Genomic DNA, 21,071 nt, shown 5'->3' with positions numbered 1-21,071 from the left:
ACTTCTGTGCTGCAAAGAGAATGCATCCTGCAAAGACAGCTGCAAAGTGGCGGGAACTCTCTCCTGCACGCGGGTTCTTTATGCAGCAAAAACCCTTGCTGTGCAAGAGGCTCTCGTGTGTCAAGAAAATTCCATAGTGCCGAGGCACCAAACTCATTGGGTTATGACAACCCCCACACCCTAATGCTCCCAACCTTACCCTATACCAGGGGTTGTCAACCAGGGGTATATGGAAAGGAGCTAGGAGGTATGCATGGGCGCGTGGGGACAGTGCTGCCACCCACCACCCTGTGCCACTGCCTCCGAGGAGCAGGGGCTGCGAGGGAGCGAGGGCAGCGGCTCCCCTCTGCAGGCTGCATAGATGCTGCCTGGGGGTAGGGGGGAGCTCAAACGCCACTGCCGCCATCCACCACACTGTGCCGCTGCTGTGTGCAAGCCCCTTGCTCCATGTCTGGCATGCAAGCCGCCTGCTCTGCCCCCCCGCCCCACATTTGGCTGCTGCCCCCCCACCCCCAAATTCCATGTCCAGCTGCTGCCACCTTCCCCCTTCCCCCTCCCCCCACTCTGCCAGAAGTGTACCCAGAAGGGGTACACTCCTTAAAAAAGGTTGAAAACCCGTGCCCTATACTATGCCGCTGTTCCTCCTCATCCCCCTGGCCTACCTCTCAGCCTTACCCCCACTGGTCCTGCTGGTCCCTGTCTTGGCACCAACCCCCAAAGAAGTCTACCTGCAACCCAGCAGTGTTACAGGACTGAATATACAGCAGCAGCAGCAGCACAGCTTGACTAGAGGGGAAGGAATCTACAAAGCCTGGAAAGAAGGCTTCCTGCAAGGTGTTGCATTACTGCTCTGTTTTCTGCATGGCGCTGCAATACTCTTTGTCCTTTAATCAAACTTCAGCTGTCCAGCTTCTTTCTGAGAGAGATCTTCAGTCAGGCACACTGGAAGCTTTGTGTTTTTTATGGTTAGTTTAAATTTATTTATAGATTTCACAGAAAGGCATTTTTAGATCATGGTTTTTTTTTTTTACTGTAAATTTACAGACAGTTGGCAAATCTGTGGCAGCCTAGTAGATCTATTAAAATTTAAATTCTTATTGTTTTTTATTTCCCAAACTCTATCGAGTTATACATTTTTAAATCATCTAACTTCATAATAAAAAGTCTACTCTGTTTTCTTCTTCAATCTTTGTTTTGCTTTGCTAGTACTAAAATATGTGGGATTAATTAATTCATCTTTAAAGAATTAAAGGAAAGCTCTTAGTATTGTTCATGTGGATAGTCTAAAAGTTGAAAAGATAAAAAAGCCTGTTTAAAGATGAAAAAGCTAAGAGATTAGGATTCTACTTCTGTTGCACAATTAACCTTGAGGGTCACTTGAAAAAACTCCTAGTTCAGAATGCAGCTGTGAGTGTCTAACCTACTTCTGTGTTGGAAAAGTTATCCTTCTCTTACAGCAGGCATCAAGAACTGGTACTGAAGTACAGGCTAGTGTGGGGTTGGGGCATGGAGTTGGTCCACAGGCATGGTCTTGTGCACTGGCCCAACACTGTTTGCCAGGATCCAGATGCGCGACCCTGTAGCTTATTTGGTTTGCAGAGTTCCCATAGGTCCAGAAATTTGTCAGCAAGAGAGCAGCATTTAACAATACCATATTACCTCTCTGTCAAATTTCTAGACCCATGATGAGCTCCTGTGGGCTGGAGGTTGAGTACCATTTGTGTAGACCAAAATCTAGCAAATTTTCTTGAAGTTTTAGAAACTGGTTTAAAGCAACTTGTTGATTAACAGCTCATGAAGGGGCTGCTGTGCATATTGGGAAGGGGAAGGAAAAGGCGAGGACTATGTACATGGTAAAGATTGCTTTCTAATTTCCTTACTTCTAAACTTTGCAGACTTACTGTTCTTTTAATGTATTCTTTTTTTATGAAATAGGATATTTAAGTTAATATTAATAAGTGATGTTTATAGACCCAAAGTAGATGTGGTAATGTATTTTGCTGATTTCAAAATATTAAACCTCCTTATAAATTGTGCTATCTTGTAACATAAAATATTAGAATATTCTACAAAATTGTCCCTAAAATAGAAGAATATAAACCATTTTGGAACCTTGGCAAAATTATCTGGTGAGTGCTCAGTATGTAACTTATACTGACTATTAAGGAGAATGGGTTAATCCATTTTTAGATAACATGTTGTTGTTTTGGTCATCAAGTTTATTTTGCATTTTGTTTTAAAAGTAGGCATTTTTCTCCAACTTCAGTTTTTTTAGCTTAATAGAAATAGTGAAGAACTTGGATAAAATCCATGGAGAATTATATAGATAAAAGCTAAACAAATTCCCAGTTCTTGTTTTAAAACATTCTAAAGCCTTTGACTTACACTTTTTTCCTTCAAAATTGGCCTACGTTAAAGAATTATTGGCAAGTTCAGAGGTCCATGTGAAATATGGGCCTCTTCCAGTTTCCAGAAAATGGTTGTCCATATTCAAGGTGATATTAATAGACCACTCCGGGTTTTAACTGCCATCTATCATTATTGTTCATTATCTGTACATAAGCTCTAGTTTCTGATAGCCTTTTCTGTGGTTATTTTTTCTTTCCTGCTAACTCTTTACCCAATTTGGGTCCATTTGACATGCCTTCCCTAACTCCCTGCTCCTAGTCGGAAGTTTTTTTTGATAGCTTCCCTGCTTCTTCCCTCATCACCTGTGTCTTCAATCATGCTAGCACTCTTTTGGCTAAATACTGTTCCAGCTTCCATTACTTGGTCTGTGGACACTCCTCCAAATTTGGGGGTAGCTCCCTACAAAACATCCTTAAAGCTTGTCCATCCTAACATGTTTTTACCATGTAGGCCATCCCTCTCAGACTCTTTTAGATGGGATCAGGCATCTCTACTAACAGCTAGAGTAAATACTTCAAATGGTAATTCAACCTGAAGGAAGAACATTTTTTTTTTCTTTGAGTTGGTCATCTAATGTCAAGGTTACATCCCAATCCCTGGTGTCATTTGGAGAAGAGGGCTAGATGAATGTCTGCTATAGACTGTGTTTGTCATAGGTGGAGGACAGCATGTTCAGTATGTTTGGTCCTATTGTTATTAGATCACATGCAGTATGCACCAGTGTGTAGGCCAGGGCTGTGCAACTGGTGGCCCACAGATCACATCTGGTCCCCAAGAAGTTAACATGCAGCCCCCAGACTCCTAGTCTGGGCACTGCTCCTTCCATTGCTCTCCTACTGCTACCACTGGAGTATCTGGCCTTCCTTTCCCTGTCCCCCTGCTCTGGGGTGGGGTGGGGGGGCAGCCCGTGGGCCTGAGGGAGCCTGTGGCTAGAGGGCTCTGAGAACCAGGGTGCACAGCTTGGGGCTGGTGGGGAATGCAGCACAGTATAATGCAGCAGGGGTGGGGTGTTCATGACAATGTAACATGCAGCCCTCAACCACTCAGAGCTTGGATTGTCCAGGCATAGGCAAAGAGGGGACTTGATTAATGGTTCTTTCCTTTCTTTCTGTTTTTCAACCTGGCAGTTGTTTTCAGATGTTTTTAATAAAACATAAATATAACACTAGGGGAGGTATCAGTGGTAACAATATATAGTTGAAGTAATAAGAATAAAGTAGGACTAAAATCCTTGTATTTATATGTTTTTAAATCTAATCCTTTGGTGCAGTTTTTAATGAATCTTTACTATCTTTTGTAGGGTAAAATACTTTTTTTGCTTTTTTCCCCCTGACACAAAATATACAGCCTTAATTCCAAAAATGTCCATCAGATATTGAAGAAACAAAATTCAGTGCCATTCTTCCTTGTTATGTTACCTGAACAACAGTATTAGATATCTTAAACTGCAACTTCATGGAAAGAAACACTGTTATAAGCTGCTATCACTTAAAACAAAAATTATCTCTGTTAAGTCATCCAGCACAGAACTTAAGCGTAAACATCAACAAGAAATCTATGCTTTACACACTAACCACTTCTTTCAGTGCTTCCCACAAGTTGGTCTCCATTTCTAACTTGTCTCCCTAGTCGGTTCCTAATAGTTGACCGCTACTGAATTATGGGCCATTCTTTACATTCTCCTTGGAGCAGGGAATTAACTGGAGTTTGCTCCAAGCTGTGAATTGTGGAGCTGGCTCAGAGAAAATGAACAAAGCACTTATATTTGTAGATTTAGTTTAAAGATTTCTTGTTTTTTTTTATCATTATGCGGATGGATTATTCCCTGGAACAAGCTTAGCTATTACTTAAGTTTTTTGCTTTTTGATAGTGTACTACAGATATGTTTTGTCTTGTGGCTAAACAGTGCTCTATGATCATTTCAACCTGTATTATTTCTCCTTATTATCCAAAATGGGGGCTTCTCCTTTTTACTCCCCTGGCAACCTTTGCTACACTTTTTTCCGAGATGAGGTGATTCTCTGGTTTGGCCTTGAACTTTCTGTCCCTTGACATTTTTTTTCATTTGAACCAGTCTACTTGCTATCCTTGTTTGCTAAGCCCCTTGGTAACTAGGAGAATCAACTACACACTTTTGATGTGGTTGGGTCATTCAACTTCTGTTTATGCAAAAACTGGTTCAAACAGGAAAGGCATCCACACAATTTTAGATGGAGAAATTCAGTAATTTGTCAGGCTGACAATTTTTTCACAAAAATCCTCCTCCTCAGTTTAGCATGTCGTTATTTTCCATGCAGAACAGGTTTATTCAGGCACTTTGGTTGTACGTCTATAGCATATTCTTCTTATCTGAGCTCACTTCATCAGATGCTGTGAAAGGACATACACAGAGCAGTGTATACTGTATGTACCCAAATTCAAGATGACTTGAAATTTAAGATATCCTCCCTGCCAATAATCATATTTTGTATATGGAAAATTATAAATTTGTTGCATGTTTCCTTGTATAGAATCTGTTTCTTGGAGGGTTGTCTTTAAGTCATCCTCCCTCTACTGCTGTGCCTGGGAAAGCAGTGGTAGAGGGGCAAGTGATGGCTTGATCCCCGTCACTTCTCTCCCCACTTTTCCCTCCCCCGTGCCTGCCACTTGCTCCCTCTAGTACCTGCTCCCTTCTCTCCTGTTTCTCCCTGCCACTTGACCCCTCTGGTGCCTGCCCTTCTGCCATTTATCCCCCTGCCATCTGCTCCCTGACCACTTGACCCATCTTCTGCCTGTCCCCCCCCCCCCCCACACACACACCTGCTGCCCTGCTGCCACCTGCCATCTTCCCCTGCTTATCCAGTGTGGTGGCTCTGGTTCTAGCTTGGGGCATCGGGTATACCATAGCTCTGGCACTAGCCCCCCTACTATCTGTCTCCCTGCTGCTTATCCCCCCTGGTGCCTGCTCTCTAGCCTCCTGTCCCTCCTGCCATTTGCCTCCAATGCCTGCTCCTGACCCCCCATGCTGTCTGTACCCTGACCATTTGCCCCCCACCCCACTGCCTTCTGCCTGCCCCACCTCCTTCACCCCCTGCAGCTACTTGCCTGATGTGGAAGCTTTGGCTCTGGTTCCAGCCCAGAGTACAGAGCATGTGGTAGGTAAGCAGTGGCAGCTCTGGCCCCTGGTTTGGATTAGGGCTGGAGCTAGAGCCTGAACCATAGCAGCCCCCCTGCTACTGCCTGGTCTCCCCTGCAACCACCTGGGCTGCACATTGCACAGTCTCCCCCATGATCTGCTCTGCACCACACAATCTTCCTCATGTTCCCTCCCCACACACCACATGGTGTCTCTCTCACACTTCCTACCATGTACCCTGTCCTTCACTGCACAACCTACCTTGAGCCATCCTGTCCCTGGCCAGACAGCAGTTGTGGGTACTCAAATCCAAGATGAGGCTACCTCCCCTCCCATTTTGAATGAGGAAAAAACCGTGTCTTGGATTTGAGTAAATGTGGTAAAATGGAGACCTGTGATTTGAATACAAAAGACAAGAAGGGGGGCACTGCTAGGACAGGCAAACAAGCAATAAACTCATAGTGACAAAAAGGTCACAAAAGATCCGACTATGACTCCAAGATCCCTTTCCACAGTTGTGCTACTTAGAGTGGTACCTCCCAGGCTGTAGGAGTGTTGATGATTCTTCCTCCCCAGGTGCAACAGATCACACTTATACTTGTTAAAATGCATCCTGTTCTGTTCGGCCCATTTCCCCAGCCTGTTCAAATCAGCCTGGATTCACTCCCTGCTGTCTAGTTTGTGTACCTCCCCCCATAGTTTGGTGTCATCAGCAAACTTGGACAGGGTGCTTTCTACTCCCTCGTCCAAGTCACTAATTAAGATATTGAATAGTTCCTCCTTCCTCCCCTTCTTGAAAATAGGGACCATACTGGCCCTTTTCCTGTCCTCTGGGACCTGTCCTAAGCACCACGAGTGCTCGAACAGTTGTGCCAGTGGCTCAGCTATGACCAGCTAATTCCCTAAGTACCCTAGGATGAAGATCATTAGGACCTGTTGACTTAAATACATTTAACCCCTCCAGGTGCCCCTTTGCTAGGTCAGCTCGAACAGTTGGTGAGTTGGGATCTATACTGGTCTTACCTAAGGTCCCAATGGGATGCATATTTGTATTCATGTCCAGGAACACGGATGCAAAGAAATCATTTAGCAGCTCCGCTTTGGCCATCCCATCTGTTACCAATTGCCCTAGTTCATCCTGAAGGGGCCCTAAGTTACCTTCTTTTTGCTTCCTATGTACTTAAAGAATGACTTTTTGTTATCCTTACCTTTTGCTGCCAGCCTAAGCTCCATTTCTGCTTTGGCTCTTCTCACTGTTTCCCTCCAAGCTTGAGCCAAGCAGCTATACTCCTCCTTGGTGGCAGCCCCTTGGTGGAGCCTGTAGGCCTCTTTTTTCCCCTCCAGGCTCTCCTGGATTTTCCTGCTCCACCAAGAGGGTTTCTTTACTTTTTTACCCCCTTTTATGTGTACTGGGATGTTTTTTTCTGTGCCTACAGGATTAGTCCCTTGAGAAACGCCCACCCTTCCTGGACTCCCATCTCTCCAAGGCTTTTACCAGTCAGTCCCTCCCTAATTAATTTCCTGAGCTTGTTGAAGTTGGCCTTCCTGAAGTCTAGCACTTCCACCCTACTAGTTATCTTCCTCACCTTTCTCCAGATAGTGAACCATATCAATAGGTGGTCACTATCCCCTAGGTTACCTTGCATCTGCAGATCCCCCACCAAGTCGTCCCATGTGGCCAGTACCAAGTCTAGTAAGGTATTTCCGCTAGTGGGAGTGCGTATGTCCTGCGATAGGTGAAGGTCTTGTAAGGAGGTTAGAAACTTTCATGAACAGGCAGACCTGGCTGCCTGCTTCTCCCAGCAGATGTCTGGGAAGTTTAAGTCCCCCATGACAACCAGGTCCTTTGGGCGCACTGCCTCTGAGAGCTGTCTCGAGAATTCTAGGTCTAACTCGTTCCCCCGGTGTGGGGGTCTGTAATAGACCCCCACTATCAAGTCCCTTTCACCTCTTCCCCCCCTCTCCCCTCCCCCCGTAACCTGACCCATAGTACCTCAATTTACCCTTCTTCCTGGCCCAAATTAATTACGGAAGATGTATATTGCTCCTTAACATAGAGAGCAACGCCCCCCACCCCCCTTTTTCCCTACTCTGTTCTGTCTGTACAGCCTGTAGCCCTCAGTGTCAACTGCCCAGTCGTGGGTAGGATTCCACCAAGTTTCTGTTAGCCCAACCAGGTCGAATTCTTTATTTGCAAGCAGGAGTGCAAGTTCCTCCTGCTTGTTCCCCATGCTCCTAGCATTAGTATAGAGGCATCTAAGCCCCACAATACGTGCCCTTACTACTTCCCCATTCTGATGCTTAGCGGGGCCCTTGGCACTTACCTGGACTGTTACAGCACCTGGCCTGAGGTTCATTGTTCCTGGCCTCTCCCTGTTGTCAACATCCCCATCCCCCAATGAACCTAGTTAATAGTGTAGTACAATAACCAAGTAGCTGAAGAGAGAAAATGTCATACCTGGTGATGGGTGGTATTTTGTAATGTTTATTAATCAGCATTTAAAATGTGCAATTCATAGATTCATAGATATAGGGTCGGAGGGGACCTTGCAGATCTTCTAATCCGACCCCCTGCCCTGGGCAGGAGAGAAAATTGGGCTCAAATGACCCCAGCTAGGTAATCATCAAGCCTCCTCTTAAAGACCCCCAAGGTAGGAGCCAGCACCACTTCCCTTGGAAGTTGGTTCCAGATCCTAGCTGCCCTGACTGTGAAGTAGTGCCTTCTAATGTCTAGTCTGAACCTATTCTCTAACAACTTATAGCCGTTATTCCTTGTTACTCCAGGAGGCGCTCGGGGGAACAAGGTCTCTCCCATTCCCCGCTGGTCCCCCCTAGTAAGTTCATAGATGGCCACCAGGTCCCCTCTCAGCCTTCTCTTGTGAAAGCTGAACAGGTTAAGGTCCCATAGCTTCTCCTTGTAGGGTCTGCACTGCTGTCCCCAGATCATGCGAGTGGCCCTCCTCTGGACCCTCTCAATGCTGTCCACATCTCTCCTGAAGTGCGGCACCCAGAACTTGATGCAGTACTCCAACTGTGGCTTGACCAGTGTCGCATAGAGAGGGAGGATCACCTCCTTGCCCCTGCTTGTGTTGCAATTAAAGCTTGAAGAATCAGAGAGTCAGTCAGTTCTCTGAACACCTGCTTAACAGTCTATTATGAACCCAGGTAGAGGTGTAAATGTGCGTTTTTATTTTCTTCCTCTGTGCTTGGAAGATGAGAAGAATTCATCTAGGTGCAATATGCCATAAAGCAGAAGTTTTCTTTTTGGGTTGGTGTACCCCCAGCGGCCGGTCAAGAAGGCAGGAATAACCCTGTGGCCAGACGAGGTGGGGGGGTCCCCCAGCAGCCAGTTGATGACCGGCAGTGTGGAAGTGCTGGTGGCAGTACACGCTGCCGAGTACCCCCTGAGGCCATCCCAAGTACCCCCAGTTGAAAACCCTTGATATAAAGCATCATGTACAAACTTCAGGAAAGGAAAAATTACACACGAGTAAATCTTTGTTCTGTATGTGTTTGTGTACACATATTTAAAGCACATATATTTATCTTAACTTTTAGATGCAATAAAAGTACAACTGTGTGTGAGTAGTCTTCAGTTGTTAGAAAGTTTATTTAAATAGTTTTTGATAATTCTAGGTTTAGGAATATGGTAGTTGTATACATGTTTACATATTTAAGAGTATGGAGTGGCATACTTGTTTATTGCTAATTAAGAATTTTAGTATCTCAACTTTTTTAATGTGAGTGATGTTTTATGGTCCACTTTACAAAAGCCAAAATTAAAAAATTAAACAACTGATATGATTGTATATTTATTTCATGCATCTCAAAAAGGATATCAGATTGGCTTTTGTTGTATCTGAACTTTCAAGTTCAAGTAAGAGGACTACATATAAAGTAACCAGGTTATTGCTTCTCCATAGATCACTGACACAACTCTGTACCTTGAAACAGTAGAGAAACGAGCTTTAACACTGATACAATAATGTGATATTATGAAATCTGTTTGTAAAGTTCAAGCAGATAAATGTAGTGTTAATCATCAGGTTTATGTGACCTATCTCACAGGTCCAATTAAAAAATGCCCACAGAACTGGAGCAATGTTGGCATAGTTAATTACTTCCCTCATCCTCCCCCCCCCCCCCCCCCCCCCCATCTTCTCAGCAGCAAAATCTAACACCTTCAAAAGATCCCAACCCTTTAAACTCCATAAAAAGAGAGCTCTCTCATTTAAAATCAACACTTCGGTCTTTGCAAATACAAATGAATAACTAAATAAGATACTAATGTAACATTCCTCTTTTTTCCTAACACATGAAGACCAGTAATGTGAAACTGAATTGCCATTTAGTAAATATAACAAGGATTGTAGGCAGGAAACAATAGCCTTGGAAACAAATCAAATATAGTACCTTGGGAAAGTATCAGATGAACTCTCATTTTGTTAAATGATGTCCCTAGAAATAGCTTTTTCAAATTCTAAAATTGCTCAATCCTTTTGGGCTAGAGATTCTTGATATCCCTAGATGTTTACTTCAAGATGAGTGATAAAAAAGTTTGAATATTCGTAAGGTCACTCAAAGCACTCTGAAGCACTCTCTAAATCAGAAAAAATAGCCAGTAGCTCCTTGGTAATAAATCATTTTAGTGGATTTTTTTTATTGCTGTAGTATCTTGCTCAAGTCTGCTCTTCAGAAAGATGGTCTTACTGGATATTTAATGCCATGCTCTCTGAAGTGGTCAAAACATTATCAAACATGCAATCACATGTCTGAAGTTAAAGTTACAATAATTTCTAGGGTCATGCCATCCAAAGTGATCATTCCAAACGTTCATAAATATGCCCATTTACCTGATTCACTGTTTTCAGGTATGTCAGCTAAGTACAGGTTCATGACTGTGCATTTGTTTTCTAGCTCATCAGTCTTAATGTTGAACTGTTTACAGACCTTGATCAACATATCCAAAATGGCCTCATGCCCAGAAGATCAAGTTTCAAGGTTTGTGTCATGGAACCTTACACTTTTAATTTTTTTTAAATGGATTCAAGCTTGTTGTCAACATTCAACTGGGCTTGAATGCTGTCAGTTTATTTATGAGGTAAATCTAGGGTTTTGGAGATAATAGATTTCTGGCCCATTTAATTCAGCTTGTAGATTGACCAGTAGGGCTGAGGAGGTGATGCACGTTACTTAGAATGTGATTTCTTTTTCTTTTCTTTTCTTTTCTTTTCTTTTCTTTTCTTTTCTTATTTTTTTAAAGAAACTAAAGTTCAATTTACTTTTCACCATAGACTACACTGCAGAGCAACATGACATCAATGGGAAATCAAGAATAAAGGGGAACAAAAAATATAATTTCAGGAAAGAGAAGCAGTTAAAAAAGCAATTGCTATATGATCTATGCATGCATCCCTCCTTCCTCCATTAGTGTTCTCTAACCATTCCTGAGCCTTGCATGGTTTTCTTTTTGGATTGTTGATTCCTAAAATCAAAGCTAAAAATGATTAATGTAAGTCTCAAATATTTTAAATCAGAGCATTTACTGTAATAGCATTCCCTTCCACCCTCCCATTTTCCTGGAGAAACTGGGAGGAGGATATAACTTGCATATGTGCAGACTTGGAAGATAATTTTTTTTGAAGAGTGGTTCAGATTTTTTTAGTCTAATGTTCCTCTTTTAAGTTAGTTATGATGCTGTGTGTCCCTGGGCTTCTTTGCTATGGGTAATTAAAAAAGCAACACTTTTTATCATTACAATCATATTGTGCGCTCAACAACATAAAAGAGACTGTAGAGTATGTTTTGAATTTTCCCTTTCCTTCATATATATTTCCATTCTTTTGTTCTCTCATTCCTTCCTTTCATATACTCTCTAGAAGTTTCTTCCCATATACCCTCTGGGTTAAAAGTATTCCAGTTTAGGAAGTACTGGTTTCTATATACTGTACCCCACTACTCCAGATGCCGTGTCTTTCCCAAACAGACTGCATATTGTGCAAAAGTGTGGAAAGATAGGACATTGTGAAATGGATACATGTAGGACTGGGATAACACATCTAAATTATTTCAGTCCATAATCAAGGTAGTATTTGAATGTATATTTCCAGAGCTAAAGAGTTAACACCAAAGTGTTAACCAATCCTTAACTGTTGTGGTTTTATTGGAATGACTCTGCTAATTTACATTACATTTTCCTAATAGCTGGGATTTTAAATAGACATGAAAATAAATGCAGACTATTATACCTAAAGAGGGGGCCCATTTCCAAAATAAGTTTTTCTTTCCATTTATATAAGCATGAATACACAAAATACCTTGAATTATTAAATTATCAGAGAATATTTTTCCATAAGGTTGAGCAGATAGACATGCCTCAGCCTCCACTTCCTTTTCTTAAGTGTGTTGCTTGTGACAGTCAAAAATATGTGAAGGTTATAGATTTTCAAAGATACTAAGTGTAATACTTCTAATTATAGTATATGAGATGCATTCTAAACCTCGAAATCAAGAAGACATTTCACGAGTAGGGCATTTCTGATTCCAGAAGCCTAAACAGTTATCAGAATACCAAATATCTTCAACAATTAACATTCCTAAAATATAGGTGGTAACATTCTGTTGGATTGCATGACTTGAGCATAATTTAGCCAAGAAGTTCACAATCTCTTCTATTTATTACTACTCACTCTCTGTTTCCTGGATTGAGATGACTTTCTGTGTTACTGATAGACATTACAAATGAAAAACCTATCGAGTCATCTAGTTCACTTCAGTGAACAGTATGTTCCTGCAACATTTATTTTTCTGTCACAGAAGAAATTTTGAATACCTTGTGTACCTCAGCAGTCATTGGGGAATATTCTTTCTTGATGCCACAAGTAAACATAATATCTAAAACATAAAATCAACATTTCATTCACTCATTGGGAATTTGTAGTATTTGCATATTTCTGATTAGCCCTGATACTGTAAACCTTTTATGAGCTGCTTCAATGAAAATGATTATATTCACTTGAAAGTTTTGGGGTGGTTGTTTTTTTTTGGTCTTGTCAGCTTTTATTTGTCTACATATTTGGAAACCTCTGGGCATTACAGAGCAATATTTAAGAATGACATTAAAAAAAGAAACCAGACATGTTTCACTAAAATTCCAAAAATGCTTTCTGTGGCTAAATCCTCAAAGTGCTTCATGACCAAGGATCCTACTTAAATGTGCTTTCTCCTTGTTTTTAGGCCAGAGCCTCAACAGAAAGCCCCTTCTGCACCTCCACCCCCACCACCTCCACCTCTGCCAGAGCCAACACCACCAGAACCGGAGGAAGAAATTCTGGGATCTGATGATGAGGAGCAAGAAGATCCTGCAGATTATTGTAAAGGTCTGTATAATCAAACCTCATATAAAAAGTGTAACATTCAACAGCAAATCTTTCTATAGCTGCTACAGCTCTGGTTCTTGGGAACCATTTGACTTGCCTGCACTGTGTGTGGTTCTTGTGCTTGTGTATATTGATTTTCTTAGGAGCTGGTCCTTGACTATGGAATTCACTCTGCAGGTGCTAAGAATAACAAGAAACATCATCACTGCTTCCTAGACCAAGTGCAAAATGATTTTTGAATTTGTTTTCATGCATAGCTTTACTTGTTTTATTTATAATAAAGTAACTTTCCCCTAGGCAGAGACACTAATGTAAGTAGAGATAGGTGAGTGGGGGACAAGCCCCGGGTGCTGACTTAAAGGGTTGCTGGAATGCTTCCTCCTCCCTACCCCCCATATTCCCTCATGTCTTTGCAGTAGCAGGAGCAGCCCAAAGATAGCTGGCCATAGGAGATGGGTAGGAGTAGCTCCACACTGCCAGACTGTAGGAGCCAGGTGTAGGGACACAGCAGCAGCAGCCAGGGTCTTTGAGTCTCTGGGACAGGTAAAACTGATCACTTCCTGTCCCCTGCTCTCTGATGCTTGGAAACTCCCTCCCCCCACTCCAGGCACAGGGGAGTTTTGCCTAAGGCATAAAACATGTTACACTTCTGGGTAGAGGAATAGATTAATATTCATTGCTTTATTTATTCATTCATTCATTTATTTATTTATTTATTTAGGAAGACTTTCAAATACCTTGGTGACTGGGAAATACAAGAACCTACATTTAGAAAAGAATTAATTTCTTGTTTTCCTTTCTTCAGCTTAGGTATACCATTCAGACACTCATTTTCATCACAGCCTTCTTATCCTGACCTAGGGCACTGTGTGGAAACTTTCCTTGTTGCTTTTTCTTATTTGCATTCCAGTCTGAGTTACAGTCATCCTGAGCTAATTTGGCCACATTTTATAATCCAACTATTCTCAACCTCTGAAAGGAGTCTTGGCACCAGATTTGATATTGGAGAGGTGCATCACAGCACCATAGATCTGACAAAAATACAAAATACTTTAGAGGAAATGGCAAAGAAACTTAGCTAAACCTCCATGAAACACTGTAACAGTTCACTGTGTTTATCAAATGGTTTGCATTTTTGTTCTCAAGGCAAGTGAAATAAGCCAATAATTAATGTGAGCCTGGCATTATGCAGTAAGAGAAATCAGATTTATTAAAATGGGAAGATCAACCTATAAGTAAAGGAATCCTACCTTGAAGAAGAAACTGAAAATTGTATTGCTTTTTGAAGACCTGGTTAATATCATCAGACAGTGCAACAAGGAAGCATTGTAAAATTGACTGTACATTCTGTATCTCTGAACTGTACAAAGACTAGTGGGCCAAGACTAGAGGGACTGTATGTTCCGGTTTAACCGGGACAGTCCCAGATTTAAGAGGCCAGTTCCAGCTGGCTGAGGAGAATTATAATGGGTGCCCCGGAAATGCAGGGGCACAGAACCAGGGAGTCGGAGTGGCACAGAGAGGCACGACCCGGCTTGCAAGCTCCAGGCAGGCACAGCTGCCTGCCTGGAAGGTGGCCCTTCCCCTTGCTGGCTTGTGAGAGTGCGAAGGAAGGGAGGGGGCAGTATGTCTTGGATGTCAGGGATGAACGTCCGGATTGTCTGGGATCACCTTATGGTCAGCGTAGCTAAAATTGATGCGTTTCATAAATTCATAGATTGTTAGGGGCTGGAAGGGACCTTGTAGATCATCAGGTCCAGTCCCCCTGCACTAGGCAGGAAAAGATAACTGGGGTCAAGTGACCCCAGTGAGTTGACTGTCCAGTCTCCTCAAGATTTCCAGGGTAGGTGACTGAACCACCACTGGAGGGAGTTTATTCTAGTCTGGACACCCTGTTTTAATGGTTAATAATTTTTCATGCAGGCAAGACCTTATTGGCCTACAGTTCTGAGGCTCTTGTTTCCCAGCACAGAAAAAGTTTTGTGCTTTAAAATTAAACAATAAGTGAGACTTTGTTCAACTATCAAAAATTACATTAATCTATGGGATTCAGATAATGTGTTGCCTCCCAGTACAATTCTGGCATTGAAAAACAACCACTAAAATCAAGACAGATTTGAAGTGCAGGGTTAGGAAAAAGTAATGGAAAGACTATTTGTTGCTTAAGACTGTTTATATTGCAAACGGATAACATCTGTCCTTGAAGATGACTTTTGTTGCTGTAACATTAGTCATTAGTGAGTTTCAGCTTTTCTTTTTCAAGCTTCTGTTTACCATTTTTTACAAAGATAAAGCAGTCCTGTGTTTTCACTCAGATGCAGTAACTGAGTTTTAGCTATAACAAGATTATTTTCCATTTTCCAGGATCCTTTCCAAAATCTCATAATCTACCTAAGAAGGCTCAGTCACTTAATTAGAAATGTAAGAATTTAAGGTGAGAATGCCAGAGGACTGGGCCCCAGAGGTAGCCATGATGCCCCCTTGTAGCTAAACAGCTCCTGCCCAGCTTTGACTCTAAGTTACCCTCCCTTTGCTCTTGCCTGTCATGCCTTGGTCTTATTAATAGATTTGGAAAGGGAAGGTTGCCCAAGGGAGCCTGGGCCTATTTTCTGGCTATCAGACCCTTCTTGGATTCCACCGATCCTAATCTGTTTCTATGCTAGGTGGGCCATCTTGGCCCATATGTGCCCCCTATGACACTGTATGGTTTATGGGCTGTTCATTGCCTCCAGCCTCCCCTGTAGCCATGCCCATACCTTACAGGTGTTACCAGTCACTCATCAGTGGGTACTCAGCCCCCAATCTCCGCTCCAGCCCATTTAGGCCTCCTTGCCTTTTCTCAGTCTGGGGCTCAGGCCTCTGTGCCTCTGTCAGTCTCTGCCCCTTGTGGGGTTCAGGCTGCTATATCTTTGACCACTTTTGCCACTCCTGGGCTATGGGCCTCTAGCCCCAGGTCTTGTCCTGCTTGGGCTGTGATTTCACCCCTTGGGCACTGTTCCAGGCTCTCTCTTTGTCCTCTAGGCTTACTCTGGTAGGAATCCATTCTGTGTCTTAGGCCCCAGCCCGTGGTGGGATTCTCCAAATCAGTTGCATGCCACTCTGGCACTGCTGAGACATCCAGTCTTGCCTGCTAGTCCCTTACTGGTCCTCCAGTTACAACTATAACCAAAACATAAACGCCCAGGCTGCCACACAATCTATAAGCTTACTGGCTATATAACTAACTTACCCCTGTAAGCCTTTGATCCCTTACTTATAGTTTTCATTGTAGACAGCTTCCCCAAACCAGGCACTGCTCGTCTTACAGGTGTGGCTTGGGCCTTGCTGCTCCCTTCCTTTGCCTTGCTGCTCCCTTCCTGTGCCAGACTGGTCTGGGAGGGGAGGAGAAAAGTGGGATAAACTCCCCCGCATCTGTTTCCCAGACTGAGGACCCCATTATGAGGAGTGGATGGGGAACATGAGCACCTGATCCTTCACTATGTTCCTGCTTTCAGCAAGCAGAAGAGAGAAAGCAGCAGTGGAGGGAGGGAGCAGCAGCTTCCCCTCCTGCTTCTCACACCGGGACTCGGGTGTGAGAAGCAGGTAGGAGGCGATGCTGCTTTCTCTACTCAGCTCCTGGGCACTAGGTACTGAATGCATGGAGCCCTGCAGCATAGCCCCTGCCTGCTCCACATTCCTGGGACTCCAGTGTGAGAAGTAGGCAGGTGCTTTGCCCCACCACCCTTGCGAGAGACTCCCTAAGCCCAATCCCTGGCCCCACTGACTTCCCCTTGCTGCCTGTACCACCCAGGTGGGCAGGAGTGGTGCTGATTTAAAAGCCAGTGAGGCCTGAGACTGGGCTTGGGGAGGTTTTCTCCGAGCCCAGGCCTGACCCCACTGGCTTTAAAATTGCCATCCTACCACCCAGCTGTGCAGCACAGGCAGGAAGGGGAAACCAGTGGGCTGGCAAAATCTCCACTTCTTCCTGAAACTGGGGACTGTAGGGATGCAGGGAGCAGGGGCTGGTGTTCCTCTCATCTCCTGGACTGGTCTGGGAAAGGAGGAAGGGGAAGACTTGGGGCAAAGCCCCAAGCGTGCTACCTGGTAGCCAACTGGACAGAGCAGCACAGCAAAGCCATCTGCCTGCTTCTCTCACTGGAATCCCTGGAGTATGAGGAGCTGGCAGGGAGCAGCAGCAGCTTTTTTGTCTGCTCTAGGGAAGGGCTGGACCAGTTGCCCTCTGGGCCTTCTTCAGATCGTGGAGACCCCTGGCTCCATTCATCCTGGTCCTCATGAGGAGTTAAGCTGGAAGAAAGTCAACAAACATTCAGTCTCTCAGGGCTGACTTCAACCTGATTAGTGTCAGCTTATTTTTCTTCTGAACCACCATTTTTCATCCAGGAAAAAGAGCATGAATGTTTGTACACTTTTGGTTTTACTGAGAGAGTGGCAGTTTATAAATACAAAATGGGACTTTAAAAGGCCTTTCATTTAGGTCTCCTCTTGTTAACTACATCCCCAAAGCCCTCTGAAAGCTCTCCAAGATTGTTTTTTAAGTGAAGCAGTTTAATCACTGTTTCAGGGGTGTTGGTTATAGCCATGTTGGTCTAAGGATATAGGCAGACAAAGTCCTTTGGGTAAATGTGATGTTGGAAAAATTGTTCTTCGCAAGCTTTCAGGCACAAACACACTTCTTCAGGCATAGGGAGAGTCTGCTGGTGTTTGTATGCTCTCCTGGATGGAATACAAATTTAAACCAATATGTAAAATGCAGGTCTGAAAATGTAAATGTGTGGCAGGGAAGATTAGAAGGGATGTGAGCAAGACAGGTAGGTGGTGGGGGAGAAACTGGGGAATGTTGATCTGGTGCTAGAATGTAGCTGGTAAAATGCATAGAGGCTACCTGGGGTTATTAGATGGCAGACAGGTTATAAATGTGCCATAAAACCATGTCTGTATTTAGTCCATGGCTTTTGTATCCAGGTGATTTATGAAGTGAAGTCTATAGACTCATCTGCGAAAGTTCCCTTTGAGGATTAGAACTGAGAGATTGGAGAGAGAGTGGTTGTCTTGTCAGAAATGTGCCCCCACAGGCAATTGGGTATTTTTGTCTTTGATAGATTTTCAGTGTGCATTTATTCTGGTACAGGGGTATAGGTTGTAGCCATATTGATCTCAGGTCATAAGCAGACATGGTTCTTTGGGTGAATATGATATCTTTTATTAGACCAACTTAAATAGTTGGGGAAAAATTTTTTAGCAAGGTTTTAGGTTTAAAAATCCTTTGTCAGGCTGAGGAAGTCTCTGCAGTTGGTATGTGCTCTTCCTGGGTGGATTGAATAGTAAAGAAGCCAGGGGCTGGGCTGGTATACATCTAAGATAGGCAGTCAGTGAAGATGTAAATTGAAGAGTCAGTGGGTGAGAGACAGGCTGGATGGTGGGGAAAAGGGGGATGAATGTAGCAGTTAAATAGTGGAGAGGTACCTGCGGAGTCAGATGTCAGGCAGGTTATAATGTGTCATAAATCCAATGTCTATATTTAATCCATGATTTTTTGTATCCAGGAGGTTGATGGAGTGGAGTTCATAGGCTCATCTCTGAGAAGTATTTTGTAAGTTCCCTTTGAGGATTAGAACTGAGAGACTGGAGAGAGAGTAGTTTTCTTGTGAGAAACGTGCCCCCACAGGTAATTGGGTATTCTTGTCTTTGATAGATTTCTGGTGTGCATTCATTCTGACAACCAAACAGGTGTTGTTTGGTTTGTCCTACATATTTTCCTTTGGGGCATTTGGTGCACTGGATGAGATATATTACATTTCTGGAGGTATAGCTGTAAGAGCCAAGAATGCTGATGGCTCTGTTGTGGGGTGTAGTAATTGAGGTGGTGGAGATGTGTTGGCAGGTTTTGCATTTCTTGTCTTGGCACGGTCTGGATCCATTCAGTGTGTTTTGGGCCTGAGGATGTTTGCTTCTGGTGATGAGGTTAGCGAGCCCTCAGATACAGCCAAGCCCTCAGATACCACCAAATTTGCGCTGAGGAGAACACCCGGGATTGCCACCTCACCAGGCTTAAGAAGGCTTTCACCCAAAAAGGACACTCCTCAAGACAGAGATTGCATGTTTGAAAGAGCCACCCAGATACCACATGAAGAATTGCTGCAGTACAGAAGAAAACCCCCCACAAATTGCACGCTGCTGGTTTTGGCATATTACCCCTCCCTTGAACCGACACGGATAATCCTCAAACAGTTGCAGTCCATACTAGAAAAATACCCTATTCTTAAAGAGATCTTCCCAGAGGCACCCATATTAGCCTTCAAACAAGCACTGAACCTTGCTAACCTCATCACGAGAAGCAAACTTCCTCAGGCCTAGAAGATACCAAATGGATCCAGATCATGCCATGACAAGAAATGCAAAACCTGCCAACACATCACCACCCCCACAATTACACCCTACAACAGATCCTGGATCTTACAGCTGTACTTCCAGAAATGTATCATATCTCATCCAGTGCACGAAATGCCCTGATGGAAAATACTGCACTTGTGTTAAAAGAAAAATACTGTTAGATGAGGCCAACTGAATTCAGTAGAAAGGCTCCCCTTGACAAAAATGGGTTTGGGATCAAGCCTTTTTTTAAATGTCCACTTGTCTAAGAAATGCAACTAAATCTCAGAATTCCACTACCTGATTTTTCAAGGGTGCATCTAGCCTCTGAAGCTGTTTTTCTTTTTTTTTTTTTCTGAAAAGTCATAAGCATCTGGACATTAATTTCAAGAGACTGTCATCATTCTGTGGATATAATTGGAATTCTTTGCCTCTGATCAAGTAGTTTTCCCTCCAGAGATATCTCCTATTCATTCAGGTCTCAAAGGGAATAATTCCTTACACAAACATGGAATTTGTCAGCTATGTTATGAATACATTCAAGAAGCACGCAGGAATAATGATCTCTCTTATTTTCTGTCCCTCTCTCTCAAGTACATGCAGTAGTTGTATCAGAGATATCATTATTTTCTGTGCTGTACTGAATAGCACAACAGAACTTCTGTTATGATACCAATGCTACTTATATCATAAATGCTACTTATATTGTAAATTTTAAAATACTAGTATTGTTTTCTTTCTTACCCAAATGGGAGAGGCCCTGTACCCCCGAGCACTACCTGGAGTAACTAGAAATGACGGCCACAAGTTGATTGAGAGTAGGTTCAGGCTTGACATCAGGAGGCACTACTTCACAGTCAGGGCGGCTAGGATTTGGAACCAACTTCCAAGGGAAGTGGTACTCACTCCTACCTTGGGGGTCTTCAAAAGGAGGCTAGATAGACACCTAGCTGGGGTCATTTAATCCCAGCATTCTTTCCTTCCTGTGGCAGGGGGTCAGACTTGATGATCTGCTCAGGTCCCTTTCAAGCTTAACAACTATGAAAATGTGAAATAGCTCTTAAAGTAACTAGGAAGATGAATACACTTGAATCTTACTAAATTTGAATCTTTCTATGCAACTTTTGGCTAAAGTTTGTTAACCAAGGAAGCTTACTCCTGGGTTGGAAGAGACAGATTGATAAAAAAGGATATTGCAGAGAGGCTATCAGGAAACTTGCCTTCAGCCACTGCTGCCTACTAGGAGTGCTTCCCACTAGGGATAGGGAGCGCGGCTTGTCTGGGAGGTGCGGGGGGGGCAGCTCCCACCACTGTGAGCACCCCAGGAGGGCACAGGGTCTGTGTGTGCCCCCAGATGTGCACAGGGTGCAGGCGGGGCAGCTGCTGCTGCGGGCTAGGGCTGCCCAGGGCTATTTGCAGTGGGGGGGCTAGACCAAGCTGCACTCGGGGCGGGCAGGAGTGCTAGGAGCAGGCTGCAGGGTGGGGCTGCAGCCACTCCAACATTCATTGTAGCCCCCGCATAGCTCCCTCCTAGTGCTGTCACCACCTGCCCTGAGTGCAGCCCCTCCTATGAGCTGGGAAGAGCCTGGCCCCAGCCCGCAGTAGCAGCCCACCCTGCCTGTGCAGATCTGGGGGCACAAACCCCCCCCCCCATGCCCTGGGATATGTGCACTGGTGGGAGCTACCCATGCCCACCCCATGCCCGCCCCCTAGATGAGCCATGGCTCCATCCCATGCCCACCCTGCCCCACCGCAGCTGGGCAGTGCCTGCCCCTGCCCCACTCCCTTCCTTGCCACAG

General features: G+C 43.9%; 1 protein-coding gene across 12 annotated transcripts in view; it reads left to right on the top strand.

Moving 5' to 3' along the window:
- The window catches only part of SRPK2 (SRSF protein kinase 2), a 276,798-nt gene that overhangs the window by 165,344 nt on the left and 90,383 nt on the right, over window positions 1–21,071 (top strand). For 8 of the 12 annotated variants that reach the window (XM_059725855.1, XM_059725851.1, XM_059725854.1 and 5 more), the window contains 2 exons: window positions 10,442–10,525; window positions 12,761–12,903. In XM_059725855.1, coding sequence (XP_059581838.1) covers window positions 10,442–10,525; window positions 12,761–12,903 — 227 coding nt within the window. The remainder of the gene's footprint in view (window positions 1–10,441; window positions 10,526–12,760; window positions 12,904–21,071) is intronic. The other 4 variants (XM_059725853.1, XM_059725858.1, XM_059725857.1 and 1 more) reach the window with 2 other exon arrangements.

This window comes from Alligator mississippiensis, chromosome 4 (assembly GCF_030867095.1).
Source record: "Alligator mississippiensis isolate rAllMis1 chromosome 4, rAllMis1, whole genome shotgun sequence".
Lineage (NCBI taxonomy): Eukaryota > Metazoa > Chordata > Crocodylia > Alligatoridae > Alligator > Alligator mississippiensis.
The sequence above is the reverse complement of the archived record's forward strand: the minus strand, read 5'-3'. Positions and strand labels throughout refer to the sequence as shown.